Source organism: Dasypus novemcinctus, chromosome 2 (assembly GCF_030445035.2).
Source record: "Dasypus novemcinctus isolate mDasNov1 chromosome 2, mDasNov1.1.hap2, whole genome shotgun sequence".
Lineage (NCBI taxonomy): Eukaryota > Metazoa > Chordata > Mammalia > Cingulata > Dasypodidae > Dasypus > Dasypus novemcinctus.
In genome coordinates this window covers 159,403,718-159,422,193 of record NC_080674.1, presented here as the reverse complement: position 1 = coordinate 159,422,193, position 18,476 = coordinate 159,403,718, and the positions used below count along the sequence as shown (strand labels likewise).

The following is an 18,476-nucleotide window of genomic DNA, read 5'->3' as shown; positions in this document are numbered from 1 at the left end:
GACTCAAATACTTCAAAACTACGAAGGTTTGACATCTAAGTTGTGCATTTATATGCAACCTTCTCTTCTTCCAGATGCCCTGACAGGTGAAACACTGTTTCCCTAGGAAGGAGGAAAAACCAGGCCTGGGCAGGAGAAGAGAAGACCCAGGCCTCGCTGCTGCAGAGGAAGGGTGGAGCTGGCGGCCTGGCGAGGCCCCAATGTGAGCGCGTCTTCCTGCCGGCCCGAGGCTGTGTGCTGCCCCCATACCATCTGCAGAGAAGAACCTGGGACAGACATGTGGGCTCCAGTTCCAGCTCTGCCACTAACTAACTGCTCAGGTAACTTTTCTGAGTTCCCCCGGAAAGGAGAACAGTAGAGGAAATGGGTCCCTGTGTCACAGGTATGTTGGAACGTTCAAGTGAGAGAAAGACGTGGGCCCGCCTGGCCCTTGGTAAGCTGGCAGACCCAGGAGCTGTACTACCAGGGCTGCAGCAGCCTCCGATCGGTGCCTTGGCTGGGCCTGACACGTTCTTGGGCATCTCCTGAGAGCCCAGCCCTGGACTGGGACCTCTGCTCCTCCCGCTGCCCTCCTCTGGGATGGCTTTTTTATTTTTTTAAGGATTTTATTTATTTATTTATTTATTTAAATCCCCCCCTCCCCCGGTTGTCTGTTCTCTGTGTCTATTTGCTGCGTCTTGTTTCTTTGTCCGCTTCTGTTGTCCTCAGCGACACGGGAAGTGTGGGCGGCGCCATTCCTGGGCAGGCTGCACTTTCTTTCGCAGCTGGGCGGCTCTCCTTATGGGGCGCACTCCTTGCGCGTGGGGCTCCCCTACGCGGGGGACACCCCTGCGTGGGGCGGCACTCCTTGTGCACATCAGCGCTGCGCATGGGCCAGCCCCACACGGGTCAAGGAGGCCCGGGGTTTGAACCGTGGACCTCCCATGTGGTAGACGGACGCCCTAACCACTGGGCCAAGTCCGTTTCCCTGGGACGGCTTAACTGCACTCACCTCTTGCTTCTCGTCAGCACCTGGCACTCTACAATCTCACCAAACACTTCGAAGCGCCTTTTCAGCTCACGGGAGCTCATGTCGCTGGAGAGATTTCGAATGTACACCATGCGGCCTTCGCCCTGCTCGAGAAGGAGGGACACAGAGCGTCACTGCCTGGCTTCCTGGGGCCCCCTGGTGGCAGGCTCCTGTGGCTCCTCGCCCCAGTCCGTGACACCTGGCTGAGCGAAAGACACTGGCGAGGGCTGGCGGAAGAAGCACAAGGACGACTGCTGGGACGGAGGACCTGCCCCTGTGGGAGGGGGCCGCTGAGGGGCAGGTGGGGAAGTGTCCCCCCAAGGAAGGCAACTACTACTTGCCTGAAGGATTTGGTGGAAGGTGAGCAGAGACTGGGCTGAGAAAGGAGAAGGACTTGTCGCCATTACTATAACTGCGTATCGGCAGCTTCACATTAGTGCTGAATTGGAGACGTAAAATTTTTATTGGTAATTGGGAGCCTTGGGGTGGAACTGCAAGAAACTAAGGATGGTGACGGGGCAGGAACTGGGAATCAGGTCGTCTGCAGGAGTCGGTGGGTGGGAAGGAATGACAATGGGCATTAAGGCTCCTGGAGCCACCATGCTCCAGGATCTTGGTTTTGCCAGAACAAAGTGGCTGAGGCCACACGGTGTGGACAGCAGGAACCGGAGGTCAGGGAAGCTTGGTGCTCAGCAGAGGGAGGCGGTGGGGGAAGCCCAGCCTGAATCTCGCCATGTCTCCTCTTAAGATCTAGGACTTGATCCAGTTAAATCTGCTGTGGTTGGAAGGGTCACCTTGACCTGCTGGAGAAACTCCAGCTTTGTTCCTAGAAACCTGTGCCCCATGGTTTGGACAGGCTTTTGTTGGGAACACGTTAGCCAGTGACTCTCCGGTTATTCCACCCACATACCACAGATGGCAAGAAGCAAGCACGGGCCAGAGTGGGACTCTGCTGTCGACCGTCAAGGGAACTGTGCCTGCGTCATACTACACCTAGGTTTGCTTGATATAAAAACCTGCACCCTAGCCCCCCCGCATCCAACCGGCCTCCTGCAGTCCCTTGAACTCACAAAGCTCTTTCCTGCCTCCACCCCAGATGCTCGACTCTGGAATCCTTGCTTGGTTGGCTCCTTGTCCTCCCTCAGGGCCCAGCTTCTTGGAGATGCCCACCCTGGGAACTCCAAGAACACTCCTTCCCAACAACCACAACCCAGCTGGGTTTTTTCAGATATCTCAGTCATGCCATGATTCATTTCAGAGCACGATTCCCAGTCTGTGCCTACACTGCTGCTCCTTTGCTTACGTGTCTATTGTTTTTCTCTCCCTTGAGCACCCACCTTGGAGGGTGCCCATCCTGGGAGGGAGCCCACCCTGGAAGGGATCCCAACTTGGGAGGAAGCCCACCCTGGAGGGAGCCCATCCTGGGAGGGAGCACACCCTGGGAGGGAGGCCACCCTGCAAGGGAGCCCACCCTGGGAGGAGCCCACCCTGGGAGGGAGCACCTGCTCTGTCCTGCTCACTCCTGTTGTCCCAGGCCTAGGACAGTGCCAGGCCCGAAATCGCCACGACAGCCTCAGACATGGGTTCTAAGAAGATGGATTTCAGTACCGGCTTGCACCCAGCTGTGTGTGCACCTCACACCTACCCCCAGAAGCTCTGCATTATGGGGGGAGATGAAGTGGGAGTGTGCCTCCTGTTCTGTGCCTGCCTACTTCCCCTTTCTTCCTTTCCAGTGGCACAAAGGGTTGGCTCCAGCTCCCTGCTCAGGGTCCTCATGCCTTTTCCCTGTGGGTGCTTTGCTCCTCAGGCCAGCCCACAAGGCTAGGGGCTGGGCCCTGATTCTGGGAGACACCTGGGGGAGAAGAGGCAGGCTCTCTCTGGAACCCTCAGGGAGGGTTCCCTTGTGAACCGATGAGTAAACTGAGGCTCAGGGAGGTGGGGGCCTGCCCCAGGTCCTACAGAAGTTGATGGCAGGGCTGGCTCTGCTCTCCTGCACAGCTGCCTTCTTGGCCCTGTCAAAGCCCTGGATGTTGAGCCCTAAATCACCAGCAACGACCAGCCTCACAGCCCGCCTCGGAGCTCGGACCTTGCATGATGCCACCTCTGCTGTCTTTTGGGGACTCCTGTGCTTCTTCAAATCAAAAATATATAACTGTGCTCTGCGGGCTGCAGCTCCTTCTCCCCCAGGCGGGGGTGGAGGCCTCACCAGCCGGCCTCAGATGGCTTTGGGTCTGTGAAGCCCCATGCTTCCTGATGCCCCTGCTTGTCCCCATTCACTCTGGGCTCCGGGGCCCCGATCACTTACAATGGCCTTTTCCCGCCGCTTCCTGGCGTGCCGGACGCTTGGTGTCCCCTCTGAGCATGGCCCTCTGCTCTCACATCTGTTAGTGAACAAGCAAAGCAGAGGCACTCACTCTTAGGAGACCACGGTGGGGCAGGGGCGGGAGGTGCGCCAGGGGGCAAGGGTGCCTCTTAGGGACTCGCTCAGGAGGGCTGAAGGGTGGAAACGCCCTCCTGCAGGAGCCCAGCCGCCCGCTCCAGCAACGGCAGCCCAGGGCCACGTGGGCCTGAGCGTGTGGACGCTGCCTCTCTGGCCTCCTGGGCCGGCTCCCAGGCCTCCACAGCTGGTGCCCGCTGTCTCGCTAACCAGAACCCTCCCGGTCCTTCCTGTCTAGGCCTTTAGGGGAAAATGGCCCCTTTGCGTTCAGTATCTCACTTACCTCCTGGTAAAAACCTTAGGAGGTCTTAGGTTTCTCCATTTTCCAGATGAGAAACCTGAGGCTCAGGCTCAATATGGGTTTTGCCTAGAGCTAAAAAGTGGGGGAGCCAGGGCTGGAAGCAGGTTTTCTGATTCTAGCTCACTGCTCTCTACTGCCTTGCCCATGGCCATGGAACAGCTCCCTCCCTGGCAATCACAGCTCTGCGTGTCCAGTCTGGCCATCAGGCTAAACCATCCGGTCTGCTGGCATGGAGGGAACAGAGGGTGGGAAGCTTGGGCCAAGCCCTGGCTCTGCTCCAGGCAGTCTGCATCCCTGGGAGATACAGCTCAGAGGTAAGCACACAAGCTCTCCGGGCAGACAGCCTGTGTGCAATCTTGGCTCTCCCACCTCCCTGCTGTGTGACCTTGGGCCAGTTACTTAAACCCTCTCAGCTTCAGCTCTTCATCTTTAAACACAGATAATCAATTGTACCTGCCTCCTGGGTTACCTGGGAGAATTAATGCAGAAAATGCATGTCCACGTTTAACACAGGCTCTACTCCACAAATGCCTATTATATTTTCCTATTTAAAGTCACTGAGCCTCAGCCTCCTCATCTATAAAATGGGTACAAAAAGCAAATGAGTACTCCAAGTATATCTGAGAAGCTCAAATGGGGTAAGAGAAAGGGATGTGCCCTGTAATCTCTAAAGTGCTCAACCACCGGATCGCAGCAAGATTGGAAGACGTCTGCCTGACGAACATCCAGTGCCTGGAAGGCCCTGCGGCGTTTGTGTTGCTAAATCATCCAAAAGGCTTCCTGTTGACTGACATCTGGCAGCTGTCACCCAGGTAAGGAAATGTGGGTTCGGAAAAGGCTGATCCCTAGGTTCCTGGGCTGCCCAGGAATCAGCAACTGAGCAGGAACAGAGCTGACCCCAGGGAGCAGAAAATGCAAGTCCTGCACCTGGCCCAAAAGTGAAAAGAATAAAAGGAGAATCCCACCTCCTGCCAGGGAAGCCCATGCATGCAGGCCCCCCAAACACCCCTGTGCTCCTCAGGAAGGGCAGGGGCCGGGGAGGCTCTAGCCTGGAGGGATTCGTGCCAACAGGAGTAAGCAGCCACCACGGAGCAGAGTGCCCCAGGAGGGGACCAGGTGGTTCTGCTCCCAGCAAAGCAGGGCTAAGAGGGCCCCGGCCGCAGAGCGCAGCAAGGCGGCCACCACGCCTGGCGAAAGAACAGGAGAACAAAGTGGGGCAGGGAGGCCGAGAGGCCGGCAGAAGCCTCAGGCCCCTAGCCTGGCTGGAGAGAAGGGCTTACTAGAGACACAACCAGGACGCTCCTGTTGCGTTTAACAACAGATCTAATGGAGAGAAGAGCCAGTGGTGTGGATCTGTGACTAGAAACCTGCGTTCCTCTAAGGGTATCTTTATTTTACCCAAACCCTGGGCTCAGAGTTCGGTCCTCCGGCCAGATCATCATCGCTGAGGAGCTTGTTAGAAATGTAAATACTCGGGCCCACCCCAGACCTACGGAATCTGAAATCTGGGGGCAGAGCCCCGCAAGCTGTTTCGCACAGGTCCCCTGTGGGATTCTGCCATCCTGTGCTGCTCTAGACCCAAGAGCATCATCTAGTGGTCATCCCCGAAAACTCAGGCACAGGGTTCTGGAACTGCACCGCCTCCTCCAGCCTCAGGGGGAATGAGCGAGGCCGGCAGTGGCCAGAGAGGGCGGCCGCCAGGCCCCACCCAACCTGCCCAAACGCCACTCTTCGTGCCCAGCTCCCCAGCTGACTCTTGAACTGGCTCTTCTGCAGCCCGGTGCAGGTGCAGCGAGCAGAGACGGTATGACAGCCAGGCTGGTGACGCATCGTGCCTAGGCAGACGGAGAGGCACACTCAGGGGAGAGCTGGCCACTGGCCGTCGGGCGCAGTCAGCAGGATGGAAGTACTTTTCAGAACACGGCTGAGAGAGATGCTGATTGTTTACATACAAATGTCACTTGGGTTTTCATTAGTGTGGGTACATACATGTCCACACAAAAACCTCTTGACTTTACAAATACAAAAGCAAAGAACACAGATGAATCGTGGGTAAGCTCATTTAGACATGAGGCTGCACATGGCCTGAAGTGGGTTTTATTTCTCTCCCCAGGCCTGGATTACGGGACACTCCTGGCTGCCACATGCCAGGTCTTACTTGTCCCCAAGACTCACCTAAGGAGGACGCTGTGCTCAGACCCTCTAAGGAGGACACGGGCCACCTGGGGAGATGCAGCCCCCAGTTGAAGAACGAGGTTCCCGGGGCTCCTCCCTCTGCCCTCCCCACTCCCCGTCCTTCCACAGGCTGCCCCATCCATACCTGAAGGTCCTTCGGGTGGCCGGCGACCGGGAGTGGCAGGACGAGGAGCCAGAGCTGGAGCGGCTGCGGGAACAGAGCTGCCGACTGGCCTTGCTTGGGGGGCTCTGGTAGGGGCAGTGGTCAGAGCGAGAGGGGCTGACCCCTGAGTCCTCCTCTTCATTGTCCTCCTCCTCCTCCTCTTCCTCCAGGAGGAAGCTGCTCTCACCGCTGCTGCTGCTGCCGTCCTCAAAGACGGTATCATACTCGGGGCTCTTGCACGAGGCCACGTCTTCGTCCTCCAGGGCGCTCTCCAGAAGCCCGAAATGCTTGGTGAGGCTGGCGCGGATCTCGTGGTCTCTCAGCAGCGTACTGTCCTTGGTGGGGGCGCCGGCACTGCCGCCTCTGTCTTCCACCCTGCCTGTCACCTGCACCTCAGCTCGGGGGGCTCCTGGCTGGGGACAGTCCTCCAGGTGGACCCCAGACGGCTCCCAGGACCTCAGCACCTTCCTCTGCAGGGCGCCCTCAGGCTTGAGCACCTGGCAGTAGTCGTGGTCGCCAAAGGAACAGGAGAAGGGGCGCTTCTGGCCAGCCTGGGAGGCCGGCTGGGCCGTGGCATGCCGCAGGTGGGACAGGAGCTCGCTGTGCACCGGCTGCTTCTTCGGCAGCCTGTGGGCAGCCCCCGTGGCGGCCCCCCGCTGGAGGCCCTCGGGGGAGCGGAGGCTGGGAGCTCCGTCCTTGCCCAGGCTGGGCTTGGTGTCCGGCTTGAAGGGGTCCTCCTCCGCAGGCTTGTACGGAGGCGTGGTTGGTGGGGTGAGTCCTGTCCAAGCGGGAGGAGATACGTGAGCTGGAGACCGAGCATGTCCCCAGGACACAAATACCCTCGCCTGGGATGGCAAACAAGTGGCCTGTGTGTCAGCGTCCCCCAACCCCAGGCGACCTCGCTAGCTGATCCCTGCACTACTGCTGAGCCTGGGCTCGGCCCGGAACCCCTTGTCGACACAGTGCTCTAGGCAGCCAGCCCCAATTCTCTGGCATCTGCGTGTGAGATGAAATGCATTCGCTGTCCCTTCTGTAGCCTGGCCATGGTACCAGAAACCTCTCAGTCTTCCAAGATCTCTCCTCTTGTTCCACGTGCAGGTCCTCCGAACTGTACCTCCTAACTGCCTCTGGCATCTCCCCGAGTGGAGCGGGGCTGGTGCCACACACACTCGTCATCTCCTACCTGGGCTCCACCACCACAGAGCAGTCTCCTGCATCTGAGCTTGGCCTCCATCCTCCCCAGCGCACCCCAGGGACTTTTCTAAAATGTCCACCTTTTGTTCTCTGGGGCCGCTACACCTACAGGGTAAAGATCAAACACTTCAGCCTGGCATCCCTCAGCCCTTTTCAGCCCAGTCCTGATCTGCATTCTGACCCTTTTGTGACTGCTCTTTCCAGACCCCCAGTTCCGCCACCCAGCAACGCAGCACTGCACCCCGCACTTTCACTCCTCCAAGCCTTGGCTTGTGCTGCTTCTCTGGGTCCAGCACCAGTGTCCCCTGCCCTGGGTGTCTACAGCCTCCCCCTGTCCCCAGAGCTCGTGCACAGACTTCTGAACGAGCACACGGTGCACAGCACTGGTCACGGACAGGTCTGTCTCCCCGACAGGACCACTGGCTCCTCTGGGGCACACACTGCGTGTCCACCTTCCCCAATCCCGACCTCACCTTCTGTGCCCACAACTGGCAGCTGAATGGCCGAGCCCCAGGCCCTGGCCGGCCCCATCCACCCTCATCATGTCACCATGGGGAAGGTGGCAGGGCTGAATCAGGCACCCCCTCCCCACTCTCGGCCCAAGGGGCTGCTCAGCATGTGGGACTCGCCGCCAGGGGTCTCACCAGCCTCTTCCCCCCGAGTCCTCCCCACCAGCTGAACCCCTGGCTCACCTGCCGTGCCACAGAGCTCCACTGTCAAGGTCTGCTCAAAGCTTTTCTTGCCAAAAGGGGGGTCGCTGGCGGGGGCGGGGAGGGCAGAAAGGAAAGAGGCCGGTCAGTAGCAGGCTCCCACCTCCCCCGGCACTCGCGGGCAGCAAGGGAGGCTGCGAGGGACCCTGGTTCCGCTGCCCGTGGAAGAGGGGTCTGGGCAGAATTTTCTGGGGGGTCCTCCCATCCTGGCCGGCAGGGGAATTCAAAGCATGGACGGGAGATGCTTGCTGGAAGGCGGAGGGGGAGAAGCAGTGTCAGCCTCCTTCTTCTGCAGATGGAGCGACCGAGGCCCAGAGGCAGGGAGGGACGTGCCCCCAGTCCCAGCACTGCCAGCTTTCCCTACAGACAGAACTCCTTCCAGGGTCCTCAAGAGGACGGTTTTTGAAGTAGCCTGAGGCCTTGATTCCCCATCTCTCCCGGACCTGCAGAGACCAGCTTTCAAAAGCAAACTCCCTCCAAGGAAGCCCAGCTCCCAAGAGCTCCACACGGCAATCAGGGCGGGGGCTCGGGGACAGGGCCAGGCTCTGGGGCTGACCAACCTCTCCCTCGTCCACACACCCAACAAGACAAAGCTTCACGGAATAATCTCCCAGTAACTCCTAAAACTGTACCTTTGTGACAAGGCCAACATGAGGCATCTGGGAGAGTCTGAAAAAAAGACAAAAAAGAAACATTCACCTACGTGGCATTGCTAGCAGATGTTCCCCTTCTGGAGGCTGGACCCCACCTTCCCCTGGTACTGATGACAACTACCCTTGGGCACACAATCCAAACGCTCCTACAGTTTTAGGCAAGGGCAGAAACGATTCGATCCAACCTTCTATCCACCCCCGGGTCTCAGCAACGTGAATGGCAGATGGGTGTGAGTGCGACCCCCGTGGTCAAACAGTGTGTGGCTCAGTGGTGAAAAGCTCCAGCTCCAAAGACCAGCGGCCGGCCAAGGGCTTGGATTCTGGCTCCACCACTAACCAGACAGATAAAGGCCGAAGTAATTGGGCTGATCACTAAACATCTGTTTTCTTCATCATAAAATGTAGATAATCTGTGTGAAGTCTTAGACTTAGGCACAGTAAGTGCTCAATAAATATTATTATTGCCACTATTATGATAGTTTTAAAACAAAAAGCTGATTTATGGACTTGCACCTTCTGGCACACAACTCAATACATATTCTTTGTAGCACTTATAATTTGTTATAATTTTCCATTTTTGTTTACTTTTTTAATTGCTCATCTCTTCCAAAATGAGGGCAGGGGTCGGGCAGGGGTCTTGCTTCTTTGTTCATTAAATGGCACCTGTCCCGCGCATGATGGAAAGCTCGGGGCCGGATGGGGCCATCTTCTCCACCCGTCCCGCTGCGCGGAAAGGGAAGCTGGGGGCAGAGAGGGAGGGACTTGCCCAGCATGGCACAGCCCCCGGGGGCCCTGAACACTGGGCTCCTGGGCCCTGCCCAGTGGGCGTGCGCTGCCCCATCCCTGCCCCCTCTCCTGCAGGCCACCACCCCTGACTACCTCGGGAAGCGAGCCGCGGGCAGCTGGGGTCCTCGTCTGCATCCCCACACCCACTCTCACAGGGGCTCTCCAGAGCTGGGATCTGGGGTCCCAGGAGGCGCTGCTGGTCTTGGCCACCGTCCTCGTCCGTGGGGGTGCTCAGCTGCCCGTCCGCGTCGTTGGCCCCAGGAGCCAGGCCCGGCGAGGGCAGGGCAGCCCGGGGCTCCGGGGGGACCAGCGGCTCGTCGGTGAACGCCAGCCAGGGCCCCAGCGTGGGGTTCAGCCTCCTCGACCGCCGCACGGGGCACACGGAGCTCTCCAGCCGCCCCCCCGCCTTGGTCCACGGGAGGCCTCGGCCCGGTCTTCTCCTGCCCCACTCTTCCTCCTCCTTCTCCTCCTCCTCCTCGTCCTCATCGTCCTCCTCCTCCTCCTCGTCGTCCTCCTCGTCGTCCTCCTCCTGCGGCTGCAGCCTGGCAGGCCGGTTCACTTCCCCTCTCACCTCCAGCCGCAGCGGACGCAGGCTCGGCCTGGGCCCGGTGCTCTTGGGCGAAGTCGCGATCCTCACCTCCTCCACTGGAGATGGGTGGCCAGGGGAGGCCTGGCTGTCCTTGGGGGTCCTGGGCCTGGCCCGGGGCGTGAGGGAGGCGTAGACGGGCGTGGCCAGGCGGTAGGGTTTGCTGACATCGCAGAGCACATCTTGAGCCAAAAGTTCCCTCAGGATGGAGAACTCAGCCCAGGAAGCTTTGGAGGGGTGCCGGGAGCGGGGAGGGGGTCTGACCTGCTTGGAGGGGCTGCCGCTGGGCTGGGGGGCTGGCTCTGGGGCCCCTGGGGGCCTCTTCCTCTGGGGGAGGCAGTAGGTGTGCATGTAGCGAATCAGCTGCACCACTGCCTGCATGTCCTCCTGGGAAATCTGGGCACCGGGCTCTGCCCTACCCTGGGCTGGGGAGGTCTGGGGAGAGGCTGGGGCTGGCCAGGGGCTCGGACAGTCCTCCCCCAGCTCCTCATCCTCCTTGGCAGAGAGCCGGGCACTCAAGGCGGGTGGTGGCTGCAGGCCCCTAACTGAGGAGCGGGCTTTGGCCTGGGGGCAGGATGGCACCGAGGTGAGGTGCTTGTGCAGTTCCGTACAACTCCGGCTCTGAGACTGCGTCGGGGGGGCCTTCTTGTCCTGGGTGCTGTCCACCTAGAAAGGGGAAGAGGCCAGAGTCGGGAGAGAGGTCCACATCGCTCCTCTCCTCCACCCCATCCTGGCAGCCACTGGCCACGCGCCAAGTTTTCTCACCGGGCTCATCAGAATAGACAGATTTCATTCATTTCAGACCCAGCCTCCAGCACAGAACCTGGTACCTGCCTGGCACTTGGCCAGTGAGGAGCAGGGATCGAGCAGCCTCCGAACAGGTCCACCGGCCCCAGCCCTGGCGCCTAGAGCCCCTGCCAGGTTCACCCCCTCCCTTGCCCCACGCCTGGCAGGGGCGGAGGCCCGAGGTAGATCAGCGGTGGCCTGGGGCTGGGTGTGGGGCAGGGGTCACTGTAAATGGGGCACTGGGGATCCTTCAGGGATGACGGAATAGTCTACAACTAGATTATGGCCGTAGTTGTGCCGCCCTGTAAATTTACCAAAAAGCACTAAATTGTACTTTTAAAACAGGGGGTTTTATAATATGATGATATATAAATGGCACCTTTAGAAAGCTGGTTTAAAAAACAACACAGACGCTTTCAGTAGCTTCCCCATGTCCACAGGATAAGGCGGAAGCCCCGTAGCCTAGTGGACAAGACTCTGTGATCTGGCACCAGCTTTATTCCTCATTCTTCCTCACTTGTCCACACAGGGGATTTCCCCTCAGTGCAATGTGCCCCTTGGCTGGGGCTCAGTGCAATGTGCCAGATGTGTGCCACCTTTCTGAGGAGCTACCACCCTCCCAGACAGCCAAGAGCTGGCCTCGCCAGGGGGCGTAACTGCGGCCCGCTCTCCAGAATGGAGCACGTGAGAATGGGCCTGTGTTCCGGGAGGCCGGCCGAGACGAGAGGGACAGGAGCACGGGGCGATCCCCGAGGAAGCCAGAGCAAGCGGGAGGCTCCTGCACCAAGCCCCTGGCCGGGAGAGGCCTCGGCTGCTGCAATTGCTCCCCAACCCCGAGTTGGTTCCCGAGGGTGTGGAATCGCACGCAACAGTCCCCAGAGGAGAAAGGGGTGCTGTGGGGTTGGTCAGAGGAACCTTATTACACCCCTCATTGGAAAGTTGGCAGACCCAGGCCCAGGCAGGGAAAGGGGGGTGCTTTCACCCTGGGTGTTCATACCGAACTTTAAACCCTCCAATGGCCTCCCAGGAAAAAACAAAAGAAAACCACCAAGCTCCTTACTGCGGCCTCCACAGCCCACCACAATCTGGGCTACCTACACCCGGCCCCTAGCCACCGGCCTCTTTTCTGTTCCTCTGACACACCAGGAGCCAGGATACCCCCTCCCCCCACACTCAGCCTTTAGTCTCAGCTCGCTGTCACCTCCTTGTGGGGCCTCCACTCCACTCCCCACCTTCCAGGCCCACTTGCTTTCCAACCTCTCATCCTAATCTGCGGATCATCTTTGAAAATTTGCTTTTTTATTTCAGTCTCCCCACCAGAATATAAGTCCTATGAGAGCTGGCCACATTGTTCTTGGCCCTGCTCTACTCCAGCATGTAGCACAGTGCAGAGAAAGTCCAGAGCGCTTTCTAGAACCCCAATTGGGCTGGGTCTGAAGGAGTACCCAGTGTGGGGAGCGGGGGTGCTGGAAGTTGACTAAAGAACACGATATCCTTAAAAAGAGCTGAAGTCTCAGCACTCAGGATCACCTGGGGGCCTGGGTAGGTTTTGGACACGTGCAAAAGTACCTTCAGGCAAGTCCGCTGATTTTTGGATCTGGGACCTGCCTGGCGCCAGGAGATCCCTTCCTTTTGGGTGTCAGCGCTTGGCGTAGAAGAGGATGTGGCAAGGAGCAGCTTCTGCAGCTGAAGAAGATACAAAGAAGAGAGAAGCTCAGGCTGAGCCGCAGCCAGAGGACATGAGCCACGACGGGGGAGAGACCTGTGTAGTGAGCTAGCCCCTGGGGACTGGCCACAGCCTGGCCCTGGGCCACCACAGGACCATGGAAGAACACCAGGAGGGCTTTCACTGACCTAGAACAATGTTCCCAATATATTAGGAGCAGAAAGAGGATCGTCTAACCACCCCAAATACAGGCATCGCAATAAAATGGAAATCCTTTACAGAGTTAATAACCCACAAGAACATCGGTGACTTTGAGAAAACTAAACAGATCTTGGGTAACATTTGCCCATTATACCTGTATATAGTATGTATATACTTTATTGGGATGCTCTACATATGCTTACAGTATACACACACACACACACACACACACGAAGTCTGGAAGGTTAGGTACCAAAATGACTCTATGGTATGGGATTCCAGTTGATTTTCCTTTGGTTCTTTTTGCTTATTTGTATTACCTTTCAAAAAAAATTTTAATTAAAAAGATTCTTGTAGATGGTGAAAAAATACATAGATCAAATATGTGGACAATTAAAAGCAAGTCTCCCTCCGGCCCCAGGCCCCTTTTCTCCCTCCCAGAGGCAACTACTATTAATCACTTTCTTGTGAACCTATTCATGAGATGGGCTTTGATTACACAAGCTTATTATACTTATATTTATATTTGTAATGTATATATCACCTTCAACCTAACCAGTTAATTTCTATGCAAATAAACACTCCACATTTAAGCTTGTCAGCCTTTTCTAATTTTCTTTTAAAAAATATTGAGACTATTATTCAAGGCTATTGAATCTCTAATAGAAAAAGAACAAGAGTGGCCTTTAAAAAAAAAAAGAGGTTACCAGTCATCTAATTCAAAGTTTTATTCTAAGGGTAGAGAAACCGAGTCCCACATGAAGGACCTGTCAAAAGTCTCTCTCTCTCTCTCTCTCTCTCTCTCTCACACACACACACACACACACACACATACAGCACCTCAGGGAACCACCTTTCCACCCTGAGGGCAGGTGCACAGAGGATCCAGCTGAGAGGGCAGGAAGTACCTCTGGAAGTTCTACCAGGGATCCTACCACAGCCAAGGCTGAAAACAAGTCGAGAACTGTGGTGGGTTTACTACAGCACCAAGTGTTTCCTTGTGGACGCACCACCCCAAACCACCCCGGCAAGGAGTGCCAAAGGCCCAGGAAAGAGAGAAGTTCACTCCACACTCTCCCTAGGAGCTGGGGGACCCCACCTACATCCCAGACAGACACACACATGTGTGAGATTCCCTGACTCGGGATAGGAAAAAAGTTTTTGAACTGGAGAAAGAAGACCTGGCACTGGTCCCAGCTGCTGAAGCCCCAACTCACCATGACACCTTCTCTGGGCCTCGGGTCTCCACTGGTATAATGGGGGGTGGGTAGACTAAATGAATGAGCCTGAACTTTTTTTTTTTTAAGCTATCAATGATTTAATACTACCTTCTCTTTTCTCCTTTTTTTTTTTTTTTTTTGGAGGTACCAGGGATTGAACCCTGAACTTCATACATGGGAAGCAGACACTCAACCACTGAGCTATATACGCTCCCAGATTCTGAAATTTTTGAGTCATAAGACCCCTAAGAATATGATTAAAAAAAACTGCAGCCTTTAAAAAATGCACAGATACATAGAGTTCCATGGGTCCCCAAACTCATTCTGTGGACTCTCTGGGCTAGGAATCTGGGGCTAGATAACTACTCAGGGCCTTTCCAGCACCCTGCCTGTTAGCTGGGAGTCTAGATGGCAAGTCTGCCACCACCCTGCCTAGCCCAGAGCCCGAGACAGAGATGCTCAGTCGGTGTGTGGAATGAACGGAGGCAGTCCCAGGCATGTGAGGGAAACACGCTTCCACCAGCAGGGGTCGCTCTTTGCCTCTCCAAGGCTTGGTCCAATTCCAGAAGGCCCCATACCGAAAAAGCACTGAGAATTCTTGTGACTAATGGTTTGCCAGTATGATCACTAAACTAAAATTATTGAGCAACTTCTATATGCCAGGCACTAAGTGCTCTATACACATCATCTGCTGAGATCCTTCTAACAGCCTTTGAGATGTGCACTATTATTAACCCCATCCCAAGGACCAGGATGTTAGGTCATGTGCCTCAGGGACCCATAACTACTAATTGGTGAGGCTGGGACTGAAACCCAGGGGGTCTGATTCCAGTCAGAAAGGAAGCCAGACCCTGATCAGCAGGAGCCACAGCATGAGATGGAACTTATTCTTGTGCCCAACACATAGTAGGTGCTCAATAAATGTTTCCTGCTGCTTTAGGGAACTTGAGGGTAGTGGGAAGCAAGAAAAAGGGCCCTGGGCCAGGAGTCTGAATTCCTGGGTTCTAGTTCTGGGTTGGCACACTGACTCCCTGTGTGACCAGGGGAGAGTCCCTCCCCACTCTGGGCCTCGGTTTCCCCTGATCTGGGCTTGATGGTCACCAAGTATATTTCCGGCTCAAACTCTCCATAACCTAAGAACCCTCCCAGCTTTAACGGGCTCTGCTCTTCCTGCTGCTTCTCGCCAAGCCCTGGGTGCTGCAGCACCAAGGTGAGGAGCCCGAGGCAGGCTGAGCAAGCCCAGACTGCACAGCCTTTCCATGACATCTCGGCGTGTGCAGCCCTGGGTCAGGGCAACTCCTCTCAACAACTTCTGGCATATGGACCCCTTTAAGAATCTGATAAAAGTTAGACTTTCTCCCCATAAACTGCAATTCTATTTCATGGCCACATTTCCACATTCCACATATGGTCACAGAGACTAACTCTTGCTGGTGGGAGTGTGAACCAGTACACAACCTCTTGGGAGGGCAATCTGGAAGTATCTGTCTAACTGATATCCACAGACCCCAGAATTCCAGTCTAAAGAATTTATAAATGTGACAAGATTCTGAAGCAGGACGGTGATTGCAGCACTGTCTGAAACAAATAAATATTGGAATACCATAAATATACATTATGATACATCCTAACAAAGGAACACTCTACAGCCAAAAAAAAGAATGAAATAGAGGTACAGATGTCATCCAGACACATGGCGTGATGGTTACCTTCATGCATCAACCTGGCTAGGTTATGGCACCCAGTTGTTTGGTTAAGCACTGGCCTACATGTTACTGCGAGGGTATTTCAGATGAGATTTGCATGTACAGTAGTTCATTGCATATATAATCAATTGGTTCCATCTACAGCCAGTTGACTGCATGTACAATCAGTAGATGAGGTGGCCCTGAGCAATGTGGGTTACCTCTTTCACCCAATCAGTTGGAAGTCTTAAAGCCAGAACTGAGGTTTCAGAGATCAGAAAAATAACTTCTGCCTCAAATTCAACACTGGGCCCAGCCAGTCAACCAGCTTCCCCTGGGAATGTAGACTAAGGACCTCAGCGTCTCTAATGGAATTTCCAGCCTGCCCTACAAAGTTTGGACTTGCCAGCTCCCAACTCCATGCGAGTGGCAATTATTTACAATAAATCTCATATGTATATATCTCCTACTGGTTCTGTTTCTCTGGAGAAACCTGACACACAGTTAACTGAGAAAAGCAAGATGCAGAACAGTGCGTAATGTGGGCTCCCATTTGTAGTGAGGAAAAAAACCCCAAAAATCAAAAAACAAAAACCAAGGTGGAAGAGGCATGTCACGTAACAGATCAGTAACCATGGTTACCTCAGGAGAAAGAAAAAGCGATTGTGAAGGGGGCGAAGAGATTTTGCTTTTAACTGTCCACACACTCTGCTTGATTTTTTACCACGTGCATGCATAATCTTTAGGAAAAATGTCTGCACGTGATTCAAGGGGTTAACACACAACTAAGGTCAATCTACAGAACCCAGAAGGGCTGACAGAAACCAGGTGAATTACAGCTGGGAAAGGTGAGGTCCAGGGACCTGCTCCCAGGCCAATGTTCTCTGCGGTGACTCATGTGGCAGGTGATGCAGAGACCCCTGCTGGGGCTGGAGCTGATCTCTGCACCCACCATCCATCCCTTCAACCAGACGCAAGATCCCGGGCCGCCGCCACCGCCACTCCAGCGGCTGGAGGTTCTTACCAGCGAAAGCTCATCCACCTCGGAGGCTGGAGCTGGGGGCCTCTCCAGGGAGGGGCTGGGGGGCGCAGATGAGGGGGCAGGCGAGGCTGAGGCGCAGGAGGGGGCACCTCCATCGTCGAGGGCTGGGAAGGTGGTGAGGCCCGTGTCGTCTTCGGGGATGGCGCCCAGGGTCTTGGCGAGCGCTGCCAGGAGGGCCTCATTCTCACCGTCGATGATCTGGAGTGAGGGCCGCGGGTGGGGCAGAGAGGGAGAGTTGGTCAGTCAGCACCGTGAACTCCCGTGTTCATGGCGGAAGCTTGCTCTGCACACGCGGCTGCACCACCATCACCGTCAGGCCAAACCCCGCTGGCCAGGTCGGCTCGGGATTCCTGGGACAGCGGATGCCCAATAAAATGTGCTACTGCCTCCAAGAATGACAGGCTGTGGTTACGAGCAGGCAGCCGGTGGGTCCCGTTGGTCGGTGTGCAAGTCTTGGGCTCGGGGCCGTGTGCCTGAGCGACGCCCGCCCCTTCAGCCAAGGACTGCCGCTCCACGCCACAGCCTCCTGCCCCCAGTTCCGGGGACGCCGCCCGGGCCCCGAGGCTGGCTGCTGCACTAGGAGCAGCAGCCCGTGGCCGGCCGCTGGCCCTCTGACCCTGATACTTAAACTTGGGCCTGAAAGATGAGCAGGCACCAGCCAGGCAAGCGCAGCGGAGCCGAGTCCAGGCAGAGGGGGGCCTGCACAAAGGCCTGGGGCCGAGGACCAGAACGGAAAGCTCTGCACCCCCTGCCTTGGAGCACCCTCCAAGGATAGCGTGGGAGGTGCTATCCTAATCTCCATTTTGCAGTTGAGGAAACTGAGGCTCCTGAAGGTCCAGCAACTTGTAAGGGTCACATAGCAAAGTACACCATGCACAGGTGAGCCAAAGCACATCCTCTTTTGGCCCAAGATCCATAGCTGGAGGTCACTGTCCACATCCCCAGCCCACCCACAGACCCCACCCCACGGCCCCCAACGCCTGGAGCCCTGGCACACTGAGGGCTCATGCCTCTAGGGGACACACCAGCGCCTCATTTAGTGAACTCGGCTTCCCGGCCTGGTGCCGGAGAAGGCACACGTTCTGTCACATGATGCCTCCCCGGTGCTCTTTCCCATCACGGGTCAGGCTGTTTATCCTTTCTTCAGGAAGTTCATCTGAAATATGCATCTTGCATCTCACAATTGCTTTTTGGCTGCACTAAATCTGCTCTAGGCCTTGCAGCCAGAGCAGCAGCTGAGTAACTTGAAGCGGGGAGGATATGGGGAGAGGAGAACAAATACGTTTGTAATTTTTGGAACAGAGCTAAGAATAAAAGAATGGTCAAAGTAAGCTTTCGCCTGGGCCTGATACAGGCCCCAGGGACTGGGGGCCTGGCATCTGGGCCCCTGGGACTCTGTATCTGGAATGCAACAGGGCTTGCTTGCTAGGCTGCTCCCAGGCACCAGCAAGCCTCCCGGAGCCCTCAGGCCAGACCCCCGAGTCTGCATTCCCAGAACAATCTGTCCAGCCTGATAGGAAGTTAAGATCTTGGGATTTGGGGCTCAAGGACCACACCGGGGGCTGCCACCAATGGGTGACCTTGGGCAAGTCTTTTCCCGACAATGCTCCCCGGCAGCCTCCCGTGCAGGTTATTATAAAGGCCAAGTCTGGAATGGTGATCCAAGTGCTTTGTAAAGTGCCCTGAGGCCCGCTCAGGCCCTGGGGCATGGGAGGCACCAAAACAGATTAGTTGAATGAACAAAACAATGAACTCTGGCCAGTGGTGAGAGACCAAGTGGAGCTTTTCAAAGAACAGATGCTAGAGGGAAATCATTCAGAAATGATGTCATCGGGCAGTAGCTGGAATGAGAATTCCCACTC

At 56.2% G+C, this 18,476-nt stretch overlaps 1 protein-coding gene across 1 annotated transcript in view; it reads right to left on the bottom strand.

Annotated features, from left to right (window-relative positions):
• The window catches only part of PPARGC1B (PPARG coactivator 1 beta), a 109,748-nt gene that overhangs the window by 9,102 nt on the left and 82,170 nt on the right, over positions 1 to 18,476 (bottom strand). Inside the window, exons 3-10 of the mRNA XM_058280929.2 lie at positions 16,597 to 16,812; positions 12,370 to 12,486; positions 9,522 to 10,680; positions 8,622 to 8,658; positions 7,972 to 8,036; positions 6,068 to 6,863; positions 3,315 to 3,390; positions 992 to 1,113 (exon numbers count right to left, since the gene is read on the bottom strand). Coding sequence (XP_058136912.1) covers positions 992 to 1,113; positions 3,315 to 3,390; positions 6,068 to 6,863; positions 7,972 to 8,036; positions 8,622 to 8,658; positions 9,522 to 10,680; positions 12,370 to 12,486; positions 16,597 to 16,812 — 2,588 coding nt within the window. The remainder of the gene's footprint in view (positions 1 to 991; positions 1,114 to 3,314; positions 3,391 to 6,067; positions 6,864 to 7,971; positions 8,037 to 8,621; positions 8,659 to 9,521; positions 10,681 to 12,369; positions 12,487 to 16,596; positions 16,813 to 18,476) is intronic.